Source organism: Trachypithecus francoisi, unplaced genomic scaffold (assembly GCF_009764315.1).
Source record: "Trachypithecus francoisi isolate TF-2019V2 unplaced genomic scaffold, Tfra_2.0 Lachesis_group8, whole genome shotgun sequence".
NCBI lineage: Eukaryota > Metazoa > Chordata > Mammalia > Primates > Cercopithecidae > Trachypithecus > Trachypithecus francoisi.
In genome coordinates, this window is record NW_022681473.1 from 42570244 (window position 1) to 42590695 (window position 20452).

Consider the following 20452-nt stretch of genomic DNA (forward strand, 5'->3'; position numbering starts at 1 on the left):
CAGCATGCTAGTGGGCTATAATATATTCCATTAAACTAGTAAAAGTTGAGTGTGATCAGTCATTAGAACTTAGACTCATGACTTTTAATACATGTATTCCAACTCACTGGAAAAGATTTAGGTAGTAAAGAGTTTACTGAAATTCTAAAATTCAAAATTCTGTAAAAATATACAAGATATCCCTAGACAAGTCAGGGAGTAGGGAGTATCACACAAAGAAGCCTCTCTCTCCCATAACTTCTATCCTATTAGTTATCAAAATGAGTGGCTAATAAAGTCAGTAGAAATATAGGCAGAAAGTAAACATTCAGTCTCATATTTGATTGAATTCTGAGAACAATTTATTATATTTCTTCAAGTTGACCTGAGGAATTCAGTAATTTGTCAGAGAGATTAAAGCCAGAAAATTTTGGAGCTGAGATTTCATGAACCATTGAAGCAGACCAATTCCTTATTTTCCAGATGGGGAAGCTGAGGCTCAGAGATCTGGTAGGACATGCCTTGTATTTACCTAAGGGAAGTGGCAGGTTCAGGGCTCAAACCCAAACAGTTCTGTTTCTTCTGCTATCCCCATTGCAACTGGAATTGAGACAATTAATATGCCTTTAGCCTAACGGTGACATACTAATTTCTACCTTCCATTTGTGGAGATAGACACGTGCCCCCAACACATTGCCCCCCTTTTTTCAAATCCTCAAGAAGCAGTCCAATAGACTCTGATGAGATCTGTGGGAAAGATGGCTTTTATCTGTGACATTTATTCTTATGCACACTTTTGTTGGCTTTGTGCAAAAGAACTTCATTTGGATTCATAAACCTGTTCATAAATGCGTATAATTCCTTTTTTACCTTTCTTTTTTATAAAATGAAAACATTCTGCCAATGCTTTAAAATTTATGGCTTCAGAAAACTGTCAAATGTTCTTGAAGATTATGGCAGCATCTTAATTGGCAGCACAGAGATGTAAAAAAAGACTGGAGAGCAATAAGACTATATCTGGTTTGCTGGGTTTTGTATTTTGAAACACAGAAAAGTAGCATAAAATATAATAAAAATAGATATGTGGATTCCCAGAATAAAGAAATATTGATATTTTATTATTTGCTTCAGATATTCTTTCAAATTGGTAAAAGGCCAAATTTGAACTTTCTTTCATGCTTTCTGGCTTCAGCCAAAAAAAAAAAAAAAAATCAGTGTAGTGCTTTATAGTGCCTGTTGTTCTGTACTTGTTTTATGTCATATAAAATTTATAAAATATAAATAGAAAAGTAATTTAGGTAACCGATCTGAGTAACTTAGTAGTGTTAAAAGTAAAAATACCTCAAGCTAGTTTCCAAAATGGTCCATTGTGGTGGATCTGACATTACCATCACACTTGAAGAGTTAATACCTTATATTTACTTAGCATCATAAGGAAAGGGTGCAGAGAAAAGACGTTTGTTAAACACTTATGTGTTTACATACATTAAGCATTTATTACACTGTATTAATATACAGGGTGCTGTGTTAAGCATTTCATACTATTTGATTTAGTCACAAACTAATTACTAATTTGGTATTAAAGTACCATATTATGGAAGAAAAAGCAAGGCTCAGATAAATTAAGGAACTCCTAAAAGTCACACAACTATTCAGAGACAATGGACTGTAGTGATAAAGAGTTTAGGATATGAAGCCAAATGGCTTGGGTTCACATTCAGACTTTACATTTTAACTCTGTGACCTTAGATAAGTACCTTAACTTCTCTGTGCCTAAGTTCCTTTATTTATAAAATGAAGTTTACAATAGTACCTATCACAAAGGATTTTTGTAAAGATTAAGAGAGTATATATATACACACACACACACATATATACACACACACATATATACGTATGTGTATATATACAATATAACAACAACTGAGTCAAAAAGTGTATCTTGGAGCTCCCTAGAGGAAACAAAGAAGGAAGCATGACAGGCTTCATGTCTTTCATGTGTAATTGTTGACAGCACAGGAGTGCATCACAAAAAGTATTCTTCAAACTATTGGAAAGGCAAGGATCGTTATCTAATACACATTGGGCAAAGTAATAAAACACGTCCTCAAATGTGGTTTAACAAGACTGGAGAGATTTCTTCATTTTGCTTGCTCTCGTTGAAAGCTAAGGGTTTCATTCAATAAATGATGCTGAATATGGGCAGTGGTCAGGATGATACATCCAGCTAATGCAATTTTTAGATGCCTAGCTGCATTTAGGCAAAACCTTGGCGAAGCTTGAACACTTTAAGCGACTGAACAGTGTTAGACAAACCTTTACAAATAAGGTGTTTTTGACATAGCTGAATGAAAATTCAGGTCTGAGTTCTTGAATGAAGATAGAAAGAAAAAAATTAAAATTCCTGCTAATTATATCACTACCAAAAGAATTAAATCTTAGTAATCTCTATTTGTGGTTAAAACTAAGAGTAGATGAAGAAAGAAATGGAAAGGGAAAATTTACAGCTCATGAGAAGCCCAGAAAAGGAACACAACAAAAAGAAATTTGAAGAACTGGAAACCACACTTAAAAGTTTAGACTATCTCTTCTACAGAGATTCAGGTACTGGAGACACTAGATGCTGGTATCTTCCATGACCTAGACTCCCTACAGCATGAGGCTTTCTGAGGCTGAGAGAAGCTTCCTCACCTGAAACTATGATCAACCAATCAATCAATTTGACATGGGGAGCAACTTGAAGGCATTTCATCTTCAGGAGTTTGGAAGATTAAGAAAATTCCTTTTTCAGGGTTGTTACTTAGGGTCCTGTGTCCAGAAGCTTCTCTCAGTCACATTTGTGTGGTCTTGCTGGGCAGCTGGGGATCATGTAAATAAATGCCTGAGGGACTGGGTCATCTTCTCACCAGTGAATCCTCAGTGTCTCCCATAGTATGAGTGATTAATAAACATTTATTGAGTTGAACAAATTAATTAGTAAGTGAACCCCAGAAAAGACAATTTGCCAGTAGTATTTCCTGTAGAAAAATACAGGGATAATAAACCACAAATGGTAACTTGATTATCCATCATGGTTATAGAAGTTGAAGATGTGTATATGTCACTTTGCATTTCCCAAAAGGGTCCACACATTATAAAGGGAAAAGCGTTCGAAGATGGTAACACAAAGATGTTCATAACACCAATCATTATAGCAGCCAAATATTGGAAATAACTAAGATGTTTCATAAGTAAGGTATGGGATAGATAGATGAAATATAGTTCTTATTAAATAATTGAATATTAGATTATAGAACTTTATTATTCAAATAGGAAAATACACATGTTCTACTGTTAAATGAACATTAGGTAGCAATAGTAAATCAAGCATAATTTTGAACTTGGAAACTAAATAATATGTAATATTATTTAATTAATAGAATGTAAGTTTTATGTGTGTTTTTCACAGAAAGGATTTTCAAAATGTTAACAGTGCTTATCCCTGGGTAGAATAATTATTGATTACTTTTTTTTCATTGTTTTTAATGCTGTCCTACACCTAATGAAACTCCCCTATTCTCCAAACACTACATTTATAATCAGAAAGGTAATAAAATGACTTAAAAGTAAAAAGAAAATGCTCTCTTGCTGTGGCCAGATAGTCTGTATTCTAGTTCTATCTTTGCCAGGGGAATCTTTAGGAAGTTTACTACACTCTCTTAGACCTGTCTATCTTACCTGGAAAATAGAAATACCAATAATGGTACTTGGTCTTTTTATTTTAAAAGGCAGATGTGAAGACAAAATGTGGCAATTCATAGGAAAACATTTTGCAAACTGCAAAAAAAGATACATATGATAATGAGGAGGAAAATGAAAAAAAGGCAGAGGAAGAGGAGAAGGGGACAATGAATTTTTGGGGTTGAGAGATGAGAAAATGAATGTGGCTAGTGGTAATATTTGGAGACATCATCGGAACAATTTTTTTCAGAGATGGGTGTCACTCTGTTGCTCAGGCTGGAGTGCAGTGACCATTCATAGACACAATCATAGTGTGCTACAGCCTCCAATTCCTGGGCTACAGTGATCCTTCTAGCTCAGCCTCAGGAGTCACTGGGACCACAGGCATGTTCCATTTCTCCCAGGTAAGAACAATTTTCTTATGAGAAATATAAACTTTTGTTTTAGAACTGGGGAAATTATATAGTGTTAAATTCAAGTCATTTTTATTCCTGCTATCAAGTTCTGCACAGAATGGCATGGCCTGTGAACCTGCTTAAGAATTAGGCTGGGTCTCTGGCCATTGTTTCTTTATGCAGAAGATTGGAAGATGTGAGTGGTGGACATGTGAGTAGTGGTAGAAGCAATAAATGGTCATTTAATTAACTCGAATAGAAACCTTATTTACAGAGAAAATAAAAATAAATGCACAGCTAATCATCAAAATTTCTTTCCAATTCCATTAACAATCTCTGTGTCCCCTTGATCAAGTCTGTTCCTTTTATTGGCCTTCAGTGTTCTCCTTCATTCAACAACAGGTATCAACTAAATCATCTCCTAAGTCCTCTGAGCAGTAAAGTTCTATGAGTCTTAGATTTTATAGATTCTATATATAGATTCTACACATATTTACCCCTATCATTTTCTACATTCCTATGAGTTAGGGAATCTGAGCTAAATTATTTCCATTCCACTCACAAAGACATTCTTTTGGCTGCCTTGATAAAGCTTGCTTACTGCTAATTAGTTTGGCTGAAACATTATAATACAATGCCATTATAACATTTTAGCTTCTAAATTTCTGTTTCTTCATTTACAAGCTGAGAATAAAAAGAGTACCTACGTTGGATGGTCACTGTGTAGTTATAAGAGATCCTATACCAAAAAATGTCTAGGACAGTTACCTAGCACAGGGTACGTGTGCAATTAAAATTAGTGGTAATATTGATGTGATTTGTTTTGAGTTTTTTCCTAAATTTTTCTTTGAACTTAACAGCAGTTGTGAGAAAACTCATTGAAATCTGGAGTTTGACTCAGAGACCTATTTCTTGATTTAAAACTCTGTGGAGTCACATCCCACACAATCTAAAGAGTGCCATGTTCTTTCATTAAATGTCCAATGGTTCAAAAGGTTGTTGTTGTTCTTGAAGCCTAGATTTGGCTTCATTGGAGCCTCCACCAGCTAAATTCATATTAAAGCTAAAAGCTAAACAAAATAAATCCAAATTAACATATGATTAATGCACTGCTTTTTAAAAAAGGATAAATAGAGCATTTTATTAACACTTTTTTGCTGCAACAAAATGACAGTCCACATATTTTCATTCAACACAACAAAAGCTGTGATCACATTACATCACTTTGAGGCACAAAGCAAAGGGTATTTTTTTTCTTAAGGTAAAGAATGATTTGCATTTTCTAAACAAACTTCATGTTTTATATTTGCAGTAGCAGGGCCTCCAGTCACTAGCACAATACAATGAACAGATCAAATATCCGGAATAGACAAAATACACCAATAATATTTTGAGTTGAATTGGGAAATGCATTATCATAATTTCAGGACATTATAAAGAGGTCTGATGTTAGCTTTTTTAAAAGAAAACAAAATCATTCCAACCACCCAAACGGCTACTACAAGCAAAATGAAGGTAATATACAGACAGGAAATTGTATGCATTGCACTTATTGCTTGGTACACAAATGTTGCAATTCTTGTTGAGTTATATTAAGAAATGACAAGCAAAATGCCTCTTCCCCACCTAAAATTCTATGACTCTATGAAAGTAGAAATTGCAATTCCCTAACCCAACATTAGGTGTATGCTGTTTTTGGTTTTGTGTGAAGATTGTTTATTATGTTTCTGTGTATGGACATGTATAAGATATACAGATATATATAGAGAGAGACCACTGTAATATAATTTATTGTCCTATATATTTAAGACAAATATTTCTTAATAGGACTTTAAATAATAAAATTGCCTACTTACAATATCTCTATGAAGTTAATCTTTTCATATTATATATAGCTCTGTGGTACAAGTTTCATATAGTATTTAATTATGAAGGAAGAAGGATATCTAAACAATTTTCTATTTCTTTGTTCTTAATATTGCATTTTAAGGGATATATTTCCGTAGTAAATTTCTTATTAGATTCTTTGTGGTGTATATATCTCTTTTTTTTCTAATGCAAGTTACAACCAGTACAAAGTTGTAATAAAAATACATTGAAGTTTATTTCTTTTTATATTTTTTGCAAAAAAGTTATGTGATATGCTACATGAAAAGTTTTATTTCATTGAAATGTGAAGTGTTTCATACTGTTATGTAAATGGATGGAAGAACATGAAGCATACCCCTCAATTTACATGTTCTCTTTCACAGAAATAAGTGTTTGTGCCCAAGCATTTCATAGAAAAGACTGCAAGATACTCCTTTTGAGGACTAACAAAATATCTTACATTATGCAATTCAAATAGTTATTCAGTACAACTTTGTAGCTGATAGTTCACAATGTACTTCGAGACATATCCCAACTCCCTGATTTTCACTTAATAAATGTCGCCTCTACCTGTTGCAGCCAACTTCTGTATGCTATCCTGCAATACAGTGTAACAAATATATAAGTGCGTTTTGCATGATCAAGTAGCTTTGGCTTCCTAACTTTTGTAGGATGAGATGTTGTGCTTTATTAAATAGTGATGAGTTTTAGCTCATATGAATCCAAAGGGTAACTACTTGTTTCTACAATTTTGACCAGTCAACCTTTTAAGTCACAAATGCAAGAATGGATGACTTGAATGGAAACGATGGAACTTCACAATTTAACAGATTGCACTTGATGGTAACCTCATGGGTTTGCTTTGTTTTCATTTTTACGGCAAGACTTGCCTGGTTTATATGTTTACATGTTTACACCACATGTTTTTAAATTTTTTGTGTAATCACATGAATTTAATCACAAACACTAAAAATAAATCCAGTAATTAGTTTTGTTATGAATGATCAACTCGGTCCTTATAGCTATATGAGTCTTGTACTTCTCCTTGTACAAATTCCTCTTTCTTTTCCCAACCACTGGGCCAACCTCCATTGGCCTGTGTTGTGGCACCATAAGACTTGGTGGTACCATAATTTATATAATTTTGAGTAATGTCCCCTGTTTCTTCATCAAGTTCATCTTCATGAATAAATCCACATTTTTCTTCACTTGTTTCCTCAGGGTCTGCCCAGGGTTGTTTCTCTCCTGAGGCAAATATTGCATAAAATATAACTCCACCATAATGGACTAGGGCAGCGATGAGGAAGACATACTGCCACTCTTCACGTGACTGCAGTGACAAAAAGCAGCACTGTGAGAACAGACTCCCCATGATTTAAACACCTCACGTCTTCTCTGAATACACCACCACTGAGTTTTCATAAAACACTATATTTGGGGAAATCCATGTACTGATTTTGTGAAGCAAACACTCTATATAACACTTCTGTAATACTATTACTTTTATTATTTGATGTTTTAAATCTAAAAGTTTAGAAATAAAATTCCAAATGTATCTATGGCCTGCTGATTTTTAAAATATTCATAATCTCCTTTCACTTCCATTGATTTACTTATCTTTCTATTCCATTTCTTTTGTTTCTTTACTTCTAGTAAACCAGAATTTTGAAGCTCTGCCTACACATATAAGTACAAATAGCTGACGATAATATTCTCCCTTGGACAACTGCGGAAGAGTCTGAATTGAGGTTTACAAACAAAGCTCAGAAGACATCTGCTTGAGTATTTTAATAAGCCAGAGAAAAGGGGGTTTTTTATCACATCAGGGGTATTAGAATTATTAAAAAGGGTTGAGAAACATATGCTTATTGGTTAGGGAAATTGACTTTCTTGGAATTCTTAAAAAGATTTTTTATTCTGAGTCTCATTTATCTTTCCCACTCCGAGATGTGGTGACTGGACAAGAAAGAGAATACTAAGGATAATATTTTAACTCTTTTCCAAAAAGATTATCATTTTGAGAAACTGTCTTCTATGAATAAACATCCGTTTTGGCCACCTTACCTTATTCTTTGTCATTGCACCAACAATGATAGGACAAACCATTCCTGACAATGTGCCAACACCATTCGAAATGCCCATTAAGATACTGGCATATCTTGGAGCAATATCCAAGTGGTTAACATTGAAACCTGAAATACACACATAAGTTTTGACTCAGGGGATCCTAAACTTCTTAGAAGTAAGTACCTGTAAAACCACACATCACAGCTCCTTAAAATATACTGGGTTCAGTGCACTTGCATAATTACGTTGTGATAATTTCTCTCGGGGATATAATGAGAATAGAATGAGGTATGAATTCTTATCCAACACTTAATATGTGATGTTCACTCCAGAGAGGAGGTAATGTTTTCTTAACAACAACAAAAAAAGGCAGTCCAGGAGGACATTGAGCATTAACAAATCTAAATGTTTTCTAAATATTTTATTTTTTTCATTTTCTAGTGGAAATATTTGACTATTACTCAACCTATAAAAGATATATATGAAGATATTTATAAAAAGATATATGTATGTGTCTTTTTATCAGCAGTCAAAATCAGAATGTCCCAAGTACAAAGAAAAAATATATATCTTACCAGATATAGCAAATCCACTGAATCCCACTGCAAGTACCAAGAATGAGATTGCTACTCCTCTAGTATGAGAATAGCCAACAACCAGGAGTAGTGTGGCTTCCATGCCAAAACCTTCAGAAGCAAACACATAGAAATTCTTCAAAAATTTTTGAAATTTTACCAGTGAACCAAAACTGCTAAAAATGTTCCAATTTATTGACCTAGAAATTCCACTTCAGAGAGTCTATCTTCCAAACTACTACTACTAGTAATAATAATAATTATTATTATTAGTTATCCTAGAGATTCATGAAGCTTTCCTTGTGTTTTAATAAAAACATCCAGGCCAGATGTGGTGGCTCATGCCTGTAATCCCAGAACTTTGAGAGGCCAAGGGGGGCAGATCACCTTAGGTCAGGAGTTCGAGGCCAGCCTGACCAACATGGAGAAACCCAGTCTCTACTAAAAATACAAAATTAGCCAGGCATGGTCACCCATGCCTGTAATCCCAGCTACTCTGGAGGCTGAGGCAGGAGAATCGCTTGAACCCGGGAGGCGGAGATTGTGGTGAGCTGAGATCATGCCATCACACTCCAGCCTGGGCAACGAGAGTGAAACTCCATCTCAAAAACACAGAAAGAAACAAAGAAAAACATCCAAAACAACCTAAAGTTTCAATGATGGGAAGAGAAGGTAAGTTAGTTACAATAAATACAAATGGCTTTATTTATTTATTTATCTATTTATTTATTTATTTTGAGACGGAGTTTCACTCTTGTTGCCCAGGCTGGAGTGCAATGGTGCGATCTTGGCTCACTGCAACCTCTGCCTCCAAGGTTCAAGCAATTCTCCTGCCTCAGCCTCCCAAGTAGCTGGATTACAGGCACCCACCCCGATGCCAAGCTGATTTTTTGTGTCTTTAGTCGAGATGGAGTTTCACTATGTTGGCCAGGCTGGTCTCGAACTCCTGACCTCATTATCCACCCACCTCGGCCTCCCAAAGTGCTGGGATTACAGGCATGAGCCACCGTGCCTGGCCACAGATGGCATTATAAAGCAGTTACTTAAAACTAGGAGTTATGAAAAGTTTGATGTAATATGAGGAAGTTATTTTAAGTGAACAGTGAAGGCACAAATGCAACTGCATCTAAGTAATTTGATATGTGTAGAAAAAGTTATTTTCTCATGTAGGTTAAACTGATTGAACTACAAACATGTCCTTAGTGCCACTTATGTACTTACCACCACAATTCATGATCTTTCTCACTGTCGTAGTTGAAAGAATCTGCTTGCTTCTTAGAAAATCTGCAATTTGCCCCCCAATAGGCACAATAATTGTCATTACTAAGTGTGGTACAGCAGATAGCATGCCAACCTGATGAAAAAGAAGAAGGGGGAGAAATAGACATAACCGTAAACAATATGAGTAATTTAATGGCCTTGGTTTCTGAATCTGTCATCACGTTTTTATGGACAAAGGAAGGAAAAATACTCTTTCCAAATGATCACTTGCTCATTCCTAGAATAAGTAATGCCTTCCACAGAATACATGAGAAAAGCTAAGCAAATTTACTTGGATCCCTTTCGACCTTCTGTGAGAAGTAATATATATATATTTTTTGCTATGTAATGCATCAGTAAATTTTGAGTATGATTCAACTCTTCTGATATTGTTAAATGTGTTTGCACAAATACATCCTTAGTGAAAGGGAGCAAAAGTGGCGAGAGAGAGACAGAGAGGAAAAATACATTTGTCACATCTTGAAGAGGCTGTATTTTAAATTCATGTTTAATTCATATGGGAAAAATGCATATTTGTACTTTATAGATATCTTATGAGTAAAAAGCACAGACATAATTTCTGTAGAGTAAGATCCCAGATAATGCAGATAATTTCTTCAATTTTAAGTATTTTCTGCATCAAATATCAATACTTGATCACATTTTTGTATGGTGGCATGTAGTTTCTCAATTAATTTCATGCTAAATAGCCTAATTTCAAACTTTACCCACCAGGATCAGTTAAACACATATTTTTAACCATTACTTACACACAAAGTGCTGTGTTCTAAGCCTTATGGACAGTAAGTATAAATAAAACGCATTTAAATTATGTATTACCACATACGTGGACTTAATAAACTTTGAATGTAAACATATAAGGAAGTTTTTTTACTAAGTAAACTTTGAAAAACAATTTTTGGCAGATGGCATTCATAAAGTGTGTTTAAGTATGTCTTTCCAATTAGATTATCGAAGGTTTGACACAAAGATTCTATTTTATTTTACACTGGTATGTAGTATGGTATCACAATCATGGATTTGAGTTGTAATGATTAATTGAGATAGTAAATGATTCCACAATAGGTTAACTGTTCAGGCTACATAATGATCTCTTCCATCCCAGATGGATGATATTAATAGTCTTCTTACTAAATAAAAAAAAAAAAATTGAGAGTCAGAAGACTTAAGTGACTGTGAGAGTCAAGTTTTGAATCAGTTCTACCTGAGTCCAAAGACTGGGCTCTTAGCCTTTATACTTGACACCACACCATGAGAAGGAAAAATCAAATGAAATCAGACAATATATATTAATGTGCTTAGTCTAGTATGAAACTTGGTATGTAGCAGGGGCTCAACAGGTACCTAAATAAAGACGTCAGGTAAACTGACATTAGAAAAAATAAACCATTATTGCTTTTGAGACTAGCATCTTGAGAAAACTACAGGGCTTTTTACTCTTAATATGGAGTAAATATATTTCAAGCAGTCAATGTGTAGAAAGAAACTTTTGAACAACAACAAAACATTCTGAAAGACACTATGTTAGGATTTGTGTAGAATTACATGTTATGTTTTTGGCATTTATAAAGGCAGGCTAAAAGTTTGGAAGTAACCACATTGCCTAAGTCCACATAAACGACTTGCATTTTTACCCAGTGTTTAATAAGTCTGAAAAGTTTTTTAATTGAAAATCCTCTGTTATTTACTATCTATTCGAATAATCATTTTGACTACTTTGGATAAGAAAGGAACAAAGCTATGGTTATTTTTTCACACTTTCAGCAAAGGGTGTGCAAAGCACTATGGAAAATGCAAGGTGCTAACAATCTACAGGGTTAATGAGACAAGTTTTAGACTATTTTAGCGTATTGATTTAACATTTAAGGGTATTGACTCTCCTAGTTTCTTAAACAATATGTGGATATACTCTGCATTTGACCTCAAAAGAGCCAAAGAGGTTTCAAAAATTTGTGAGTTATTCAGTGGTCTTCGTGGCTTTTGGGGACTTATGAGGAATCACTTGTCACATGATCAAAATGATCAAAACCTTCCTAAAGATCATTTATGTCAATCACATGAAAGTTTGCATATTATTTTAAGGTTTTGAAAGGATAGGATAAACGTTTTTGAGCTTATAACTGATGTATTCTTCATAGAAACTCCAGTAATTAGATTTTTGTCCCAGCCTTCTTTTAGCTTTTCTGGGTCATAGTCTAGATCATATGTCTTCCTATCTGATCCATATTCTGTTCAGAAATAGCAGCAAAGCACAGCCAGCCAACACTATTCTTCTCCTCCTTAAATAGGAACCTCAAAAGGAGTGGATGTCTATTCTCATTTGGCTTGCCCCTTATAATCTGACCTTTCAAAGTGCTTGATAATCCTATCACTGACCTGTTGATATGCCATTTTCAAGGGCCTGAAAATGTTACGTACAAGCATAGGCTGATATAATATGTTAAATCATATGTGTGTGTGTGTGTGTGTTTTAGAAAATAAAAATAAAAATATATATACCTGATATATATTGTATTAGCTTATGCCAGTATATAATGATATATATATATATAAGTTAAATAATATAATTAACTTATATAGTTAAGTGATATAAAATCTATGTTATAATTTTATTTATATATATGGTGCTGTCTTAACTAAGTCATTATAATTTGAATGAAGATTAAGCCATTGCACTCATATTTCTTTCTGTAGGATACCCAAGTTAACTAAAGTTGAAGAGAATGATCTTCCATGTAAATATTTTACTTACTTTACCTAAATTTGGATGCACTTTTTAAATAATATCCTTATTACTTAATGGTATTAAGTTAATACCATTATTTAGAGATAAGAAAATTGAAGCCGATAATTACTCAAAACTCTGCCCAAGATTATATACCAATACTTTGTTGTAGAGCTTGAATTTGAAGCCATGTCATCTTAGACCCGAATCCAATTCTCTGTGTTCTCCAGCATGTCCTATACAATTTTTTTCAGCTAAGTCAGAATTTTTTAAACCAATCTAATTAGTATCTGACGACCAATGTGTCTGTGTGAATTTATCCACAATTTTCGTTAAAAATACAACTAATGAATGAAATAAACCAACCCATCTGCTGGTTGATTTATAATTAGTTTTTACAAAATACCATTGCTTTTACTCAAGCATCCTCAATTAATTGGAGCCACAGGGCCAAAATGACCACATAGTTTCATTAACATCAGTTGGCTTCTTCACTCTCCCCCCAAGACCTGGCTTTATTCATAGCCTCTCAGTGTCATATTTGTCCTAGATTATGAAAATGGACTCACACCTCCAGCAGCCTTTGTTGAGAAGTATAACACCTCTCAGAGCTCCCAAAGGCTACCCTGGAATGTTTGATCAGCTCTAGAGAGAAGAGCTCTGTCTAAAGCAGCCATTCTTCTCGGGGATGGAGGAAACAGTTTCCTTAGAAACAGGAATTACAAAAGAGCTCTTAGAATAGCTACTCCTAAACTGAGGTTTTCTTCAGTCCCAGGTCTCAGTCTTTCAAGTAGAGACAGAATATGAATAGCGAGCCCAGCTGGACTTATGTAATGACATGAAGAGAGATAGCAAAACCATTGCCAGCACAGACAGTGTATTCAGGACTCAGCAAAGGGCTTGACACAGAGATGGCATTGAGCAGATACTCACTAAATACTTGAATGGATATATGATTTACCTGAATTTGAATGGCATAGTAAAGATAATTAAACAGAAATCAAAGAATCTTTGTCTAAATTTGATGTTGTCATGCATTACTAGCGTGGCTTTAAGCAATTTAATTACTTTCCCTAGTTTCTGTTTCCCCATAATTTCAATAGAAATGATAACTGTTGTTCAACAGATCAACCAGCAAAAGTTGTTCATGAATATGAGAGTAGTTTCTAAATTTCGAGTTCCTATATAAATATAGAGTAGTATTTTTTTATTCATTTTACCCTCATAGAAAATCTCAAGATGATTTTATTCCCATAGCTATGAACAAATGTCTGTGGAAGTTTGCATGCTGTATTCTAATTGGTAACTTGTTTTCATGTTTACACCACCAAACTGTGAGCATTTTGAGGACAGAAGCTATGTTTCTATTTCTGCATCTCACATAAAGTTCTGCACATTGTGTTCAACAAATACTTGTTAAATTAATAAATTGGATGGACAAAATATGAAAATGTTTTCAGATTTTCTTTTACAATCCTCCTATCTTTTCACTGGATGAGAGTTCTAAGAGCATTGAAGAATAATTAGATTGGAAATTAGTAAGTACAATTCTATTTGAATGGAAAACTTTTTTTGTTTGTTACATTGTCTGTGACCTGAGACTTAAAGGGAGTTATGCTTATTTACAGGGAAAAGATTACACTGCTGCTCGCCCCAATTAGGCTGTAAGTTCCACGAAGGCAAAAACTAGGTTTGTTTTGCCTGTATTCTCAGTACCAGAGAGTGATTCTAGCAGACAATAGAATACAGTAGACACTGAAACATTTTACTTTACTTCTATTTCCTAGCAGTTGTTTAATGAATAAATGAATAATCTCTGAAAATTAGAGGACAAAAATTTTTGTAAATGAATTTAGTATTCACTTAAATACATAGGTAATCCACGATTTATATAAGAATACATTTTACATACCTTGCTAATTTCAAATCCAAAGACTTCCTCAAAATATGCTGGCTGACTAATAAGCAATAAATAAAAAGTCCAGCTTCTGCAGAAGTTTGCAACAATTATTGCATAGACTGGCATGGATGTAAAAAACTTCCTCCATGGAGTCTTGAATTTCTGAAATTCCAAAAAGGGAGACATTATGACCATTTTAAATATTTTCAAACTTAAATGGGAATAATAGGTGCTTTGCATTTTCAGGATGTATATGACAGGTCACAAGTAAGAGGTAGAAAGATGTAGTGAAGCATTAATTATAACCACCCAGTTAATCTTAGCTACATAAGTAATCATTGGAAGAGAAAAAAATAGGATCTCAATCACTGCAACTTATTAGATTATTCCAGCTTTAGGAATACACAGGATTACATAATTATAGAAAATTGATTCCAAAAGCATAGGTCCTAGTTTCTAAGGTTTTTTTCTTCCTTTTTTTATTTTTTTAATGGTGATAGATCGTATCTCAGCAAAAACTTACTGCCACATCAGTGAGCTTGTGATAGCCAAAACATTTCATTTAAAACATTGAAAATCCAATGTATTCATGAAGAGAAAGATACAAAAACTTAAGAGTACAGTATTCTAGACTAGACCCTACCTGAAGTCAATTATTCTACTACCAAACAATCTAAGTCAATTATTCTACTATCAATCAGTCCATAAATTGTCTTGATAGCTAGTAGCTATAACTATAAATTCTGTGACACTGGAGTTCAAGGTTCTGTAAAACTCAGAATAGCTGGGTGAAAGCATTTGTCTATCCCCAGCGTACCTTCGGCACTTAGCTAGTTACTTAAAATATTCAAAGCATTCAAAATTAACAACCTAAATATGATCAGCTTTGCATATGACCCCTTTAAAAAATTAAACCTAATTATACTTAAAGTTTCTGTGTATGCCAAAATGTAAGCAAGTACGTATTCTCCCCCAAGATAACATTTTTAGACATTAAAATATCTCTCATATTTCCGGATTATTTCTCAAGTACTTTATTTTGAACACCAAAATACTGTTTGGTGAGGAAACAGTGGCCTAAAATAACTTTATTAAGTTATTTAACTTAATTTAAAATAACTAAGTTAACTTTATTAAGCTAACTTGGGATCCTTGACCTAACTGAATGACTGAAAGAGGAGGCAAACATCTTTCACGTGGATTTAACAATTATTCCTGAATGTAAAACCTCATAATTGCTAGTATTGGTTGTGGCTATAATTAAGCCAGTTAAAGATCACTTTAAATGCAACACATTAGGAAGTTGTGATGTGGTGATCATAAATACATGAAAGACAAAAAAGAAACAAACAAAAACAAAAGTCTGTCCTAATAATATGTAATGAATACTGTGGCTTTAGATAAAAAAAATTTAGTGGCAGCATCATAAATAGATTCAAAAAGTACAGTTTTTAAAAACAAATCAACATGTTCTAAGAAAATAATTCCAGATAAGTACATTCATTTCACAGATAATAAAAATGTCAGAAGACAGAAATGTCTGCATTATAGTATTATGTTAGCATAAGAAATGACTCCAGAATACTATTAGAAGTAAAAGAACTTTTCCCTGCTGGGCAAAGATCCTTTCATTCACACAAGGATCATCTTTCCTGATAACTTTATTCTTTACATGGTAAAGCACTTCATCAAAAGCAAGAGAAAAATATCTCATCTTATACCTTAAAAAATTGTTGAGGGATTAAAGGGAAGATTATAGTATTCTGATGATGTTCTATTTATTGAACTGGCTGTTTATGTTTGGTTTATACAAATTAAGCAAGCTGATTGTTTACTATTTGCAATTTTTTTCTGTACATATGCTATATTTAAATCTATTTTTAGAGAAAAATAGATTTAAAAGACATTGCAATCAGTTGCAATGTGTGATTCTTAATCAGATTCAGATTCAAAACAAATAGCTAAAAATAAATTTGAATACAGGTTAGATATTAGAATATAGACAGCATTAGAAATCTGAATATGATGTAGGTGTTAAATGATGTTACAGAATTGTTTTTAATTATGTTAGGTGTGATAGTAGTACTGACATTGTGAAGGAGAATACTATTTTTCTAGAGATACATATGAAGTTTTTATGGATAAAGTATTTTGATGTTTTATTTACTTTGAAATGGTTCATCAAAACAAAAATGAAATAAATATGCAAGATGGTAATTGTTGCACCTATGTGGTGAGTATATGATATTCCTGTCAGTATTCCTTCTCCTTTGCTGTATATTAAATTTGTTCACAAGATAAAAGTTCAAACTAGAAGACAAGTTATATTCCCACATAATCTCATTTTAAAATTTACTTTCAAGCTACAGGAATATATGAAACATCAGTAAGAAGTAAAATATTGTGTTTAGAAAAGCAGTGAGGTATAGGAAGTGGGGAGCTGAAGATTATCTATGCTATTTTTTCATTCTCCTGCTGTTCTTTCTGAGGTCATTTGTAGGAATTAGTTTTTACCTAGACAGAATTTCTGATTATTTTTAAAATTTATTTCTAATCTAGACATATTACCTCTCAAGAACTGGCAAATAAAAGAACATAATGAATTAATAGGATGTAGATATAGGCTGATCACATTATTTTGGGGCTAGAAATCGAGGCTAAACTCAAAACTTGCCAGATACCAGTCTCCATTACCTTCTGCTTAAAATAACTGCAACCAGTAGGCACCAGTGCATATTACCAATCTTCCCCCCACTCCCATATCACCTCTTGTTTCTGAGTAGCCACCATAAGAAATTATTAGTCTATTTACAGAAGGAAACACAAAGGGGAAAGTTCTAATGCCAAGCTAACTTATGGAACAACTACACAATAAAGATTTGTTTAAACCATTGAAGTTCAACTTCTGAATTATATATGATATGGGATTTTTCTTATTCATTAAAGGCCAATTTGACTCAGCAATAATGGGTGATAGATTTTTTTTTTTTTTAACCTAAGATGAGACATCAAAGACAGGGATTCTCTAACAAATGAAGTAAAGAATCTGAGCTAGAATCAACCACACCTAGAATAGGGAGGGAGAGGTGTTTGTTTTAAAAGAACAAACGCATAATATGTAAGGGGCATTGATTCTTCAATTAGTGTATGACATCTTCCAGCTCTTAGCATAAGGAAACTATCATTGATCAGATCGCCAAATGCCTCAATATGTCTAAATACACTACTTTTACTCAACAGTGTTTTCTTTTTTTTTTTTTTTTTTTGAGACGGAGTCTCGCTCTGTCGCCCAGGCTGGAGTGCAGTGGCCGGATCTCAGCTCACTGCAAGCTCCGCCTCCCGGGTTTCCGCCATTCTCCTGCCTCAGCCTCCCGAGTAGCTGGGACTACAGGAGCCCGCCACCTCGCCCGGCTAGTTTTTTGTGTTTTTTTTAGTAGAGACGGGGTTTCACCGTGTTCGCCAGGATGGTCTCGATGTCCTGACCTCGTGACTGAGTGTCGCTCTGTCGCCCAGGCTGGAGTGCAGTGGTGTGATTTCAGCTCACTGCAACCTCCACTTCCCTGGTTGAGGCAATTCCCCTGCCTTAGCCTTCTGAGTGGCTGGCTCATGCCACCGGGCCTGGGTAATATTTTTGTATTTTTAGTAGAGATGGGGTTTCACCATGTTGGCCAGACTGGTCTCGAACTCCTGACCTCAGGCAATCCACCCGCCTCGGCCTCCCAAAGTGCTGGGATTGCAGGTGTGAGCCACTGTGCCCAGCCTTCTTTTAAAAATATAATATCGGGGAGCTTTTTTTATTAATTACTATGTACAATATATCAATGTTACATAGAATACAACATTTGCATTATTGAAATAGAACTATGTTTTCTCTCTTTTTAAGTAAATGAGAAGAAATCAAATAATCAAAAAAAAGGGCTTTACAACATTGTCTTTATGATGCTTGATATTCATAATAAAATATCATTATTTTGAACTGTTTAAAAAAATACTGTTTAGGTTTGCAGTTACAGTTACAACCCAGTGTACATTTTTAAATGCTTAAGAAAGGATAAAGGAAAAAAAATGACAGATAGAGGAAACAGCTATTATTCCTAAGTCAGAGAATATGAATGGACCAAAAAAAAAATAAGTTATGACTGATACCAAATTAGTTTTGCTGAAGAAGAACTTGTAAGATACTTTGGTTGGTCAATGGGGGCGAGATGGGAATAAGATAGGAATATACACCATAATAAAGTTCTTACTTCCATTGCACCTAAAAGATTTGCACTCTCTCCAATGCTTTCTTCTATGTACCTACGTTCTTCATCTGTAATAGTAGGATGCTTTGCAGGACTTTCATAAGACACCAAAAGCCAAAACATGTACCAGACCATTCCAAAGCTTCCTGCAAGCAACAGTTCAGAAGGAGAAAGTCAAATCTATCACAAATACTTCCATTTAACAGTGATGTGCTGGAATAAAACTGCAATCATCTCATGGCAAACACATTCTATTAGAAAGAATTCAAGCTTATGTTTCTCCAACTGACATTAGCCATCTTTTCTTCTCTTTTGCCATTAAGTTTCAAACTTCTTAAAGGCCAGGCCTGTGGTTTTATCTCCTTGTCTATGAAATAGCACTGATATACAATAATCCATAAATAAGTATTATAACAGTGTGGTTTGGAAGGTATTCATTCATCCGATGGTACTTAGCAGTTAGCATTCTAGGCACTCTGGTTAAGTGCGAGAAATATAACGAACAAAACAAAATTCCTGTCCTCAAAGAATTATTCTGGAGGTGAATCCTTTTTTTTATTGCCTGCCTAGAATATATAAAAGTGGTTCCATTTCCAGAGAAAATAATTGCTCATTTCCCTCTCCTGTTAGCATTTCCAGATCTGGCAAACAGACTATTAAATAAAACCTAGATTATTTTAGCATGAGTGCCTACATTACATAAAAAGTGGGCCTCTGTACTTAATGTGGTAACAACACTTTTCGTGACTGTATGCCATATTATTTTTACCACATAGTATTGCCTATTGATCCTTCTTTGGGCAGATGAAAGTTATAAATTCCAAGGCCCTAAACTGTAAATACTTTTTCATCCTCTTCTCACCATTAAAACATGTCCTTTTTGTGCAATATAAATCTGTAAGCATTAATAGTAGCAAGAATTTCAAGTGATTTATTCTAGTTTCCCAGCAGTTGACCATTTCATTTTTTTCCCTCACACTGTTCTCTTTGTCCCTTGGGTAACAATCTAAATGCTCCTGATCCCTACAACACTTTTTCTTTGGCCTATCCGATCTCTAAGAAGTGTTCCTTAACACCATACATAGCTTCTGATCAGCTGTGTCCCTTTTAATTACTCAACATTGAAGTAAACATGATTTAGGTTCAGATAGTGCTTAAAAAATCAGTATAATATAGTGTTTACAGAATATAACTTGCAGATTCAAATCCTGACTGTGTCACTCATTCGCTATATGATCCAATCAGTAACCGAATCTCTCTAAACTTCCACTATAAAATGAGATAATAATTCATTTTATGGAATTATAGAAAAGTCAAAGGAGGTAATGTATAAATCAACAAGCACAGTAGATTGCACAAAATAAGCACTCAAAAAATGAGAGATATTGTAATTTTATAAGAATTATCATTACCACTAATGGAATTCACCTAAAGTGCCAGATATGCTGCTAATTACTTTATATATATATTATCTTTTTTAACTTAACATCACTATACTGATCTTATCTCTTTAATCTTTAAAATATGACAAATGAATGTGTGACTCCAGACCAAGTTATTGTTACACACAGCAAGTAAGCATAAGCAAGCACTATGATATGACATTTTCAGATTATCTGTTTACATTTTGTATCATTCAATGATAAATATCAAATGAGCTATAACTTGAAATAATGATATTGGTTGTTTATGAGTGC

At 34.0% G+C, this 20452-nt stretch overlaps 1 protein-coding gene across 1 annotated transcript in view; it reads right to left on the reverse strand.

Annotated features, from left to right (window-relative positions):
• Positions 1 to 5207: 5207 nt before the first annotated feature.
• SLC17A6 (solute carrier family 17 member 6) overlaps positions 5208 to 20452 on the reverse strand; it is a 41202-nt gene continuing 25957 nt past the window's right edge. The window contains exons 7-12 of the mRNA XM_033206375.1: positions 18759 to 18901; positions 14524 to 14673; positions 9827 to 9959; positions 8606 to 8716; positions 8028 to 8155; positions 5208 to 7293 (exon numbers count right to left, since the gene is read on the reverse strand). Coding sequence (XP_033062266.1) covers positions 6958 to 7293; positions 8028 to 8155; positions 8606 to 8716; positions 9827 to 9959; positions 14524 to 14673; positions 18759 to 18901 — 1001 coding nt within the window. The 3' untranslated portion in view covers positions 5208 to 6957. The remainder of the gene's footprint in view (positions 7294 to 8027; positions 8156 to 8605; positions 8717 to 9826; positions 9960 to 14523; positions 14674 to 18758; positions 18902 to 20452) is intronic.